Genomic DNA, 10,482 nt, shown 5'->3' with positions numbered 1-10,482 from the left:
GCCATGAATCTTGATAATGGACATTGTCCCGTGTCTGGTATCTTCTCTAGCCTTGCACAGAAATCTCTCGTCACATGTCTCCTTGCATTTGATGGTGTTCTCGGTAAACGCAACTTCCCTTCTTTGGCATGTCGTCAGCACATTTCTTCAGTCAGCAACCACTGATTGATCTCGATCTGTGAATGCTCACTACTCTCAAGAATTCAATCCCACCCACAAAACCCCATGACTCGTGATCATCATCATCATCATCACACTTCCACGGATCCGAGATCTATTCCAGTGGTTTCAGACCGGGCACCACGTCGCATATCCGCTGCGCGTCACACAGAGTTGCGCCACAAAATTCCCAACTCCATCTGCAGCGGGCTCCGATCCGACGACTTCCCGATGACGGGCTCGCAGCTCTTTCCTCACATAATTTATTTTTACAGGGACCAATTTAAAACTCTTCAATCACGGAGAACTGTTCACCGGCATCCGATGGAATGAGGAATTCGATGACTATTCCTTCGTGACACAGGGATGTCCCTGTTGGAATGGAATGGTATATAGCCTAGGGGTCCTGGAATTATTAAAGTGCCATCTCTTACTTCCGCCCAGAGCGAGCATTCTCTGAAAGACGTTTCACCAACTCTTGGACCACTTCCGAAGCGATGCAAGAAGATCACTGCGCGCTATTCGACCTGGGACAGCCTCGTCCCACGAAAAGGCTTCGCCTAACGGGAGGGTACTCTTTACTCTCTTTATAGCTCCTGCGGTTGGCAAGGAAGTCGGGCGGGTTTCGGAGAAAATTGACGTTCAATCGATTGCCGAAGTATTCCTGACGAAGTTGCCGGAGCTGTTCCTCTAGAACGTGACATTTGAAACGTTCCGCGTTGAGTTCCATACGGAGTTGTGCTTTTGATTTTTCGGTGTAAGGAACGAGTCGAGAATCCCGAACAAGTTCTTGTGCCGAAGGCCTCGTTCGAGGGTCAGGATCACACATTGACTTCACGAGGTTGTTGAAGTCTTCGCTGAATCTAGGGATGGACTTGATGTGGCCTTTCCGGAGCATTTGCCACTCCTCGCCGTTCTTTGGCAGCGTAATGCCATGTCCGAGTTCATAAAGTATGAGACCTAGGCTGAAGATATCGGCCTTGTGGAGATTGGAGTAATCGTCCTTCAAGAGCTCTGGAGCCATGTATCGGCAGTCTCCCTCTTCGACTTCAGGATGGAGCGACGACGTCACGAGTCCCAGGTCGCCTATCTTATAGGTGATGAAATCGTTGACCTCGTCCGAGAAATCGTGGGGAATGTTTTCGTCGTCATCGGGTATCGTTCCCTTCCTGCGGGAGAAAGGACAAGATTCAAGGCTTAGATAGAGCTCTCGATATCATTTGGGGATCTTGTCCTCAGCATCACCTGATTTATCTCTTCTAGAATAATCAAACATGTACAGAACTTCTTCTGATTCCTGGCAGGTTCTCTTACTTTGATATGAATATATTGCCGGGCTTGATATCCATGTGGACAAGATTCTGACTATGGATGAACTTGAGCCCGTTCGCAACGTGGAGCCCAAGCTGTCGCAACTGGTGTTCACTCATAGGAATTCCGCTCTCCTGTTGCTAGAAGGAAATAACCAGTGTTACACACCGAACATCTCGACAGAGTGTTGGATGAGATCATCCCGAATCTGAAGACCAGAACGTACCTCCTGTATCAGATCCTGTAGACTACCACCGTTACAGAATTCGTTCTGGATGATCATGTGGTTGAGTTCTGCCCAAGCAGAATAATATCTGACGACATGAGTGTTAGCACCAAGAACCGCGTGAGCCCAAACTTCTGTGAGAGAAGCCTTTTCCGCTGCACTGCCTTGCATCGGTTTCTTGAGTTTTTTGATTGCGTAGATGCAGCCGTCTAGCCTGTGGATACATTTGAATACGGCGCCGAATTCACCGCTGCCGATCTGATCGAGCTCGACGAATTCTTGTTCGTATCTGAAAGTTATGCGAGAGAAGGGAATGTACACGGCCGCTCTCGATTTGTTCTCGAGCGGTGATTCAGAGAGGAGACGATATTTCTCGGCTGAATTCTCACCTTGAATAGGTGCTGTCGTTCGGAGAGAGGTACATGCGTTGGATCTTTGCGTGTCGATCTAATTCTTCAATTCCGTACACTGAAGTCGTCGAAACATCAGATACAGCGTCGTTATCGTTATTGTTGTTGTCGTTGGGGGCCTTGGGGTACTCACTGAAATCGGAAACAGAAGGAATAATTGGAGGAATTCATTGAAGAATCCAACATTCTGGAACGACATATCTCTATCTTGGCGGAGTTTCCCCTCCGACTATACTGTGGACGGGAGCCAGACCGACGAGACAACAATTTTTTGCCCACTGGAAGGGAGAAGTCAGACAGATGAACCGTTACGTTCGAGTATAGGCACCAAAGGCTCGTTGTCGAGCTCCGGAGCGCAGGTAGACAACCAGTTTTTTTTTACTCCAACGGTCTCCATGTCTCGGGGCCTCTCGGCTATGCATTGCAAACTCGGCGATTCAGAGAAGCTCTAGAATGATTCCGGCCAGCATTTAAATTTTGAGAGGTCGTTGCCGTCTCTCTGAGACAGTGAGTCAGCATCTGCTCTCAATGGCACGCTAGTTCTCACGCTTCTATGCCTGCATAGAAGACGCTCCTCAGAAAATCTATGATTCCTCCTCAGTAACGAGAGTGGTCACGTTCCGAGATCACGCTCTCGACGGAATTCCCAAGTGATCAATTGGACGGCGCGAGGGGATAAGCGCTGACGGAGAAGGCATTTCCTCGGAGAGTATGCTCTAAACTCCTTTCAACGCGACCACACTGGAGACAGCTTATGTGATTTTGGATCCAGAAGACCACTCTGGTCTTCCGGACAATTCTGATCCAGAGCCATGGCCAAGAATACCGAATAGAGGTTTTTAAGCCGATGCGGCGCCGACGTGATATCGGGAGCGCTAATGATGCCAAGGGCTAGCCCGGGGTTTGGACGAGCTTCGACTTATGATGTTTTGTTGCGGCTCTAACGATTTCGACGGAGAGAAGTCACCAATCTGCCGTTCTCTTGAGGGCCGACAGCTCGATACCGCGGTCGACTCGCGCACGAAAGATCAACCTCGAGCTTCGGTGGCCGGAAAACTTCCATGGTACGAAGCGTTTTCTGGCCAAGGTCATCTCATCTGCTCGTGTTGACGGCGGCGTCGTCGTCGTCGTCAACACCGCAAATGATGGAGCCATGTACCGATGTCGTCAAGGCTGAAGGAGCCGTTGAAAAGCGCGACGTAGACTTTCAGTTCTCTTCATCCGACCTTCGGAGCCGAACCCGAGACAGACGGAGAACGTGGCAGCCTCCCGGGATTCGCCATGAGCTTCATCTCGCCGCTCTTATTCGTTTGAGCATTCCGTCATTGGAAACTCTGGATCCCGAGATCGAGCACGAATCGCGCGGAGCCGAGGCTCCGAGCAGGGCAAGATCCTAAGCTGTCGGTGTTCGGGGGATTCCCCGGAGCTTCGAGAGCGGCCACTTACACCGTGAAAGCGGACGGATCCCGAATTCTGTCGCCGAAGGTACCAGGAGATCCCGTCGTCACGTTCCGATTCCGATTCCAGCGATTGAGCGAGAGAGCGATATCACGCGATTTACGAGCGGATACCGCGACGTTCTCGCTCTGAAGCGACACGCTTACGATGGCTATCTGCTACCGACGTGTATTCTGTTCTAACGAGCGGTCCGACTCTCGAAGCGAGAAAAGAAGAGACAGAGGTAGTCTTTCAACCAAGATGTAGGAGGTCTCAACTCCACAAAGGGGAGTTCAAACATGGGAGGACGGCCCGACGAGGCTTCCGACTTACCGTTAGGTCCACAAGCAGTTTTTACAATTCCATGGAGGGGCAATAAGTCTCTCTCTAATAAGCCGCGCCGGCCAGCCTCAGAGAGAAATCAGGTGGACACTATCGACCACTCCGAGAGCTAGTCAAATATCCACTCGAAGACGTCTCGAGAAGAAATATGTCCGTAGAGCGAAATTCTCGATTTTCATATCGATTACCAAGCATGCACAGACTTATTTCGTGAAGCGCCTTTCCAACATGGAGTTTATCAGAGGTCCCGACGGTTAGAAAGGTAATACTTATTTACCTACTCCGTGTTGGTATTCGAAATACAAGATTCAAAATTTTCTGCGACTCATTCGAGGAGCGCTCGAAGCGCAGACAGAGACCCACTCCGAGCTCGGTGCCCCAAGGCTGTATTGTATCGCAATGCAGCTCAGCCGGCTAGCCGTCGGACCGTATTGTCGGAATCGGAGACAGATGTCAGCCGGGCGACCACTAGAGAAATCGAGGGATAGAGATCGAGAGACCTCGACCGCTTCGCCGACAAGCAACCGAGCGAACGATAGCGTAAAAAGTCTGGCCCCTTTCTGTAGAATCGAGCCGCTGGACCAGTTCGTCGCTCGCGTCAACAACACTGCAGGAAACATCCTCTCTGTTGAGGATATGTGCCATGGAATTTATTATTCTCAATTGCTGGATTCGCGTATACCCCGAATCCGCTTGATATTCACTGTCTCGAGCATCGGAAGAGAATCTCCTAGCTCTGATTCATTTCCGCTGGCATGATTTTCCAGCCGGTTCGAGCGACTCTGATTTGAGCGAGAGAGAATGAGTCATTCGCCGAGGAAGCTCTAAGAGCTGCAAAAGTCTGCGCGTTCGTGAGGCGGAATGACACGGCGAAATTTTCAAGGATTCGGGTCCTCAGATTCGAGAGGCGTCACTTCCTTCAGACGAGTACGTTGGAGTTTGAGAGCCACAGCCGAAGCAGTGAGATTCGGAGAGAGGAGAGAAAGCTGCCGGTAAACATGCGGCTTCAGACCCGAGATGACCCAGCATTTTCGTCCTTCGTCGCTAACTGATTTTTCGAACATCTGCTGATCCACAACCGGAAGGTTCTCATCATTCGAGTCAGAATGACCTAGAACTGCGCTGCTTGCTCCTACGCACTTCCCGAGATCTGTGTTGGCCGATCGGCGATCCCCTACCAGAGGAGAAGATCCCACCGTAGGTTCATGATCGATATGAAACAGAAAAACTGCAACTCTTCGGGTTTACACGGACCGAGCTCATCGGCGCCTGATCTCCGATCGGCATGGTTCGCAGCAACATCTCCTCTTCCTGCGGTGAGATTGTCCCGGGCCAGGCATCATACTGCCGATCACTCGCACTCGCCCCTCGCACCGCGGGTCATGCTAAATGGTCTATGAGCCCTCGGTACCGTCCGCAGAACTCGGCGATCCGAATGAAAATTGGATCATCAGATTGCGCACTTGAGAGTATAAGTCATGAAATCGGAGGCAGCGATGCTCCGACGGACGAGGCGGTACCGGAGAAGTTTACACAAGCACGGTCGCTTTTGAAACGTAGCGGAAAAAGCCTGAGTTCATTGGCTGGAGCCAGATGAAGCAATACAACGAGTTTTTTCCCGTGACGCTGAACATTCATCTTCTGCTCATTTCATCACCCAATACTACGCACGCAGATCAACGACTTTGCCCCGTCTCAGCTGAAGTTGTCACGGCCAACGATCAAACGAAGCCGAATCGGGGCCTCTTTTTGCGTAAGACTTGGAATGTACTCACTGCTGTGCGACGGCTTGAAGAGGACCGAGTCCCTCCGATTCGGGTCTCAAAGTCGCGTGGATGTCTCTTCAAGCAGTTGGCTGATTCGACAGTCGGTCAAGTTGCCGGTCGTCGTCCATCGCCCACCTGACGTTCGGTCAGCAAGCGTCGCGTGCTCCTCTCCGTTGTTGACTGCCCCGATATTCCCTATGATCTAGATCCATAGACCCGAGCCTGCGTGTATTCGCCATATGGCATCTACCGTTTTTCTCCGACGGCACCGGTTGTAGCTTAGTAGCACTTTCCTCAGCCGTAGCGATAATGATCGTCGCGAGAAGCGTCAGAGGGAGAGAGCTTCAGACGGAGTCCGGTCCCATCTAGCCGGTCTTGAACGGGTTTTTACGCGTCTTGAAGTTCGATAGTATTCTTTTTAAATCCCTCGTCCCGTCGCTCGTGCCAGCTGTTCTGCAGGAAGAGTGCAAAGAGCAGACAGAGGATCTATTTTTAGACGCTGAATTCGACCTTCCTTGATCTCGAGGAGCGGTCCGTTGCGACCAGGAATTTCAAACACATGTCCCGACCGAGTGTTGCGTCGGTCTCGTGGTTTCTCGTTCTCGTCTTGAGGAAATCGAATAATGTCAGGAATTCCGAGCAAGTGGTCTTCTTCTCCTCACTGAATTCCTCAGTGCGCTTCGGGAGACTGCAGAGGCGACCAGCTTCTTGTATCTGTTGACTTGGGCTCGGGTCTACATTCAAGTGTCACAAGTCACAAGAGATCTCTCGATCAGGACCTGCGACGCGCTTTGAACGCTTGCTGCTCGGGCTTCCCCACTGGCGGTTTTCAGGCCCTCCGCCGACCCTCCCGAATGTCAGCCTCCCAGTGAATATTGAAAACTACGCAAAGTGTGCGCAGACTGGGTCAAGTAGATCATCTCTGAGGATCACCTGTCTGCAGTGCAATCAGGGTGGAATGCCTCGGTCAGTGTTTAAGTTCGAGCTGCCCATTTCAAGTCGATAGCAACGTAACGGCCGGCCGAAACTATCAGCAGCTGTCCCAGTGTCGTCTCGACAGATGAAACTTAACTTGAGAGAGGTGCGTCAAAGCCGCTAGCCAGCGGACCGAATCCGAGTCGCAGGTGCTCCGGCTTAAAGGAAACCCACTGCAGTGGTCTATCTGAGCGAAAGACGAGAACGTGGCCAAGTACATATCAACCCCGTTTACCATGGGATCTTCAACGAACATTTCTAGCGAAATTAGTTCAACTTTGGGGCCTGCCCTGAGAACGCGAGTGTGGAGTTCCGGTCACTATCCCATACCCGATAGAGCGAACGCCAAACGGAGACGCGACCGCGTACAAATTCGTCCTTCGTGAAATATCCGCCCCACATTCGCAAGTTCCCACGTCCCTACGATACAAAAGTCAACGCGGAGAGATTTCTGCGATGGCTTCCGAAATCTTCCTCCTCCCAGGACTAGCAAAATAATGTTATAGTCTCCGTACGGCTCCGGGAGATTGATAATCGCCTAAACGGAACGGAACACGCGCCTGCAGCTGGTCCTCGAGCTGCGGGCCGTTAGCGTTCGTCTTCAGGAAATGAAAGCGAACGTGGCGGTCACTCTCGCCAAAATACCAGAGGATGACGACGGGAGCCGTGAACACTGCGTCAGCGCTCTGGCGGTCCGAACGGTTGTCCGGCAGCTGATTCCTTGGACCTCGTAACGAATCGCCACCAATTTCGGATCGGTGCCGAGGATTTAAATTTCCTGATTTTGTCTCAGGATGTAGACGATCCTGGAGGAGACATTTAAGACTGAACGAACTCCTTTAGAACAGAAGGAATCAGGAGAACGGGGAAATTTTGAGGAGCGTTGTCTTGACACAACGAGCATTCTGCGTACGGATGATTCGTTGGAGATTCTTCTCGATAGAAAATCATTAGGTCTGAAGAGCCCGAAAAGCAGCGATACAAAAGGAACTTCTGACCTTGGAAGTCTCCTAGAAGATCTCAACGCGGGGCTCTGCGACTCGTGGCGCGGATTTCTTCGGAGAGAGAGTGATACGGTCGATCAGGTTGCAATTGTTTCTGGGATCAACGGTCACTTCGGAGCGGTTTCAATGACGTCAGCGACTCGAAAAACCGGTGGTAGAACGCATCGGCAAGGGCTGAGGTGGCAGTCCGTCTTGGACGAGCCGCGACCGCTAACGCCGTGACGCGCCTCCGAGTCGCAGTGGATTTGTTTCTTATTTCCCTCTCGTTGACCCTCCTCATCTGCCCCCAGGGACCTCCTGCTTCCAGTTTGACCATGACGATCCCGGGGGTCTCGAAACTCGGGCTGAGAACTCAATAGATGTTCGTGTTTCCGTCGTGGAACGGCATCACATTCCTGATGTCGCTCAGCACTCCAGGCGACTTTCCGTGGTCGATCAGGAGCCAGGAGTGTGACAGTGTGACCATCTGCAGTAAGACAGGACTGAGCTCGAATCCGAGTCGATCTATGTACATTTGCGTGAGCATTGTACACGCCGTCGCACAGGTCAGTCAGTCAGTAGGTCGCGCTGCTCGCGTTTCCCGGATTCCTTACATGGCTCCGATTTTCGACTTGAAGCCGTGGAGAGGGTACGCGTCGCTGCTCCGTCAAGGCTGATACACTATGACTTCCATGCCGAGCCCCTCACTCTCGCCTCGAAACCAAGCCTCCGAACCGACAGGTTGTTTCTGTCGAGAACCTTCGCTAGCGGCCCCAGTGAGAGCACCTCGGCAGGCGAACTCAATCTTTCGTGTTTGTCCGAGGCAGAGAATTAGTCGACCGTTGAGACCTGTCGCAACAGGCGGACCCTTTGAATCACGCGGACAAGTGCGATCTCGTCGAGGCGAGTCCTGAACATGCCGAAATGCAGACAGTCTCGGACCTCAGCCCAGAGCCTTCAAGTCGGGACTCGAAACCCCACGCTCCGGGAGGGGGGGGGGGGGTCGGAGGATGACGCTCTCAGAATGAATACTATATTCCGTCTACCCGTGCGATATTTCGGAGGCTCCTAGCGAGGTCTGATGCCTATACCCGGTGGCGATCGTTGAAGACTTCTGGATTTGCCGTCTCAAGGTCTGCCGTCAGTTGAAACTTCAGCTACGGCGAGTACTTTCGGAGAAGAACTCGCTTGAGGATACCGAAAAAATGACCCGTTTGTTTGCCAGAAAAACCTGTTCACGCGCTCTTCAGAAGAATTACGATTCCGCATCTAGTATTCGACCTCACGGGTAGAAAAAGTGCGACATCGTAGGAGGAACACATCGCTCCTAAAACAGGAACGGATGACGCGTCCGCAACGGAGACGATATCATTCTCTAACGAGAAACTTTACTTTTGGATATTATATTCTCCATCATTTGGATCAATTAACATCAGCGAGCGCTACCCGAGCGAGGCCAGGCCGACTTCATCTGTGATATTTCCGGTCGGTCCCCCTTATCGATAGATCGAGGTACAACTACGAATTGTTCATGATTCGAATCTCGTCTAGCTAGATTTACTTCGATAATCGAGATCCAGGGGACCAGGAGGATTGAGGTAATTCAATTTTTCGATGCATCGGATAGAGTTCCCCTAGACGCCGCGCCGGTTGAGACCCAGAGAACACGGAAGAGTTCGACGAGTCGGATTCTGAGAAAGCGATCGGTGATGCGCTCATCGAGGAGGAGTTGCTCTTGAGGAAAGCTCAAAACAAACATATCGTTTCACAAGATCAGCGGAGCGATTCACCATGTTCAACCTGTTCCGGAGAGGACCGGAGAGTAAGACCGGCCGGAGACTCTTCTCAAGAGCGAGAGACGCCGCAGCGCTCAGCCATGGCACGTGCGAGAAGCCGCGTCAGCAAAAATACAAATTGGATTCTGACTCGGGAACCGCGAAAAAATCTTCGACGTCCATCCCATACCGCTAAGCAGAACGAAACATCTGTACAGGTATGCGAGAGAAAATTTCACTCGAAACATCGAGAAAGATCTACTTGATCCATCGGTTTCCAGAGCCGCGCGTCGTGGAAAATCCCTCCTCACTCCTAATATATTCCTTTGTCGTCAATAATTCAGCTTACCTTGGTGAGCCGTTGCGCGGTCTTTTCCGCTGACACTCCAAGAGTCCCACCGGCGTGAAAGGATTCACATTAACTTGTTTCCTCTCGATTAACGGGGTCCTCAGACTCTTCCTGGCCGAACACTCGCCGGACAATCTCTTACTGCTATACTCCGGAGGGGTGGTGTCGGTGTCGAAAAGCCGTTTCTGCTGGACCACGGGCACGAATTCGTCGCTGGAAACTTCGGCTGAGAGCCGACTCACCGGCGATCGGCACTGTTCATCGTCCGAGAAAAGCCGGGCGCGGATTCGAACGTCTGTGTTGAGCACTTGACATCGCTCGAACAGAGTCTTCGGCGTTTGCGGAGTACCAATCAGACGTAAAGTTCGGCCGCTCTTCTGAAGCGGTGTGTGCACAACCACTGGAGTAACGGCGGGAGACATTTTCCTATTCACAAAACAATTGATAATACATCCTTTCAACAACAATTTTCAAACTGAACCAGCGCGCAGACACATCGAGCTGCATCTTTTGAGCGCCAAAACCCGTCAGCCAATAAGAGAACCCGTGGGGCTCCTGACGTCATCAGAGTGGGAGAGGACGGTTTGAACGCGCCCGCCATACTTGTCACGCTTGCGGAATCAAACGAAAATGGAGAGGACGAAGCGTCGATGATCGGCATCATCGAAAAATGCTCGGCAATCGCGGCCCTATGCGGCATTGTGGTACACGCGGACAGGAGTAAGAACAAAATAATCGGAGAGGATAAA

The 10,482-nt window shown here is 51.7% G+C and overlaps 1 protein-coding gene across 1 annotated transcript; it reads right to left on the bottom strand.

Annotated features, from left to right (window-relative positions):
* Positions 1 to 572: 572 nt before the first annotated feature.
* LOC100897835 (wee1-like protein kinase) lies at positions 573 to 10,209 on the bottom strand. The gene is made up of 5 exons (XM_003743886.2): positions 9,734 to 10,209; positions 2,086 to 2,238; positions 1,697 to 1,985; positions 1,474 to 1,610; positions 573 to 1,328 (listed from the first exon to the last, which is right to left on the bottom strand). The coding sequence occupies exons 1-5, from the start codon at positions 10,153 to 10,155 to the stop codon at positions 668 to 670; spliced, it is 1,662 nt and encodes a 553-aa protein (XP_003743934.1). The 5' UTR covers positions 10,156 to 10,209; the 3' UTR covers positions 573 to 667.
* Between the last annotated feature and the right edge of the window lie 273 nt (positions 10,210 to 10,482).

This window comes from Galendromus occidentalis, unplaced genomic scaffold (genome assembly GCF_000255335.2).
Source record: "Galendromus occidentalis unplaced genomic scaffold, Mocc_1.1 scf7180000077452, whole genome shotgun sequence".
NCBI lineage: Eukaryota > Metazoa > Arthropoda > Arachnida > Mesostigmata > Phytoseiidae > Galendromus > Galendromus occidentalis.
Note: the sequence above shows the minus strand (reverse complement) of the source record. Positions and strands in the feature narration are given on the sequence as shown.

Bases quoted from the DNA above. Each gene is read 5' to 3' on its own strand.
- LOC100897835 (XM_003743886.2), bottom strand. From the start codon at position 10,155: ATGTCTCCCGCCGTTACTCCAGTGGTTGTGCACACACCGCTTCAGAAG. The intron at 2,239-9,733 runs GTAAGCTGAATT...TTCCGATTTCAG, and splicing joins CCGCGCAACGGCTCACCAAG to TGAGTACCCCAAGGCCCCCA. The intron at 1,329-1,473 runs GTAAGAGAACCT...TTTCTCCCGCAG, and splicing joins GGCAATATATTCATATCAAA to GAAGGGAACGATACCCGATG.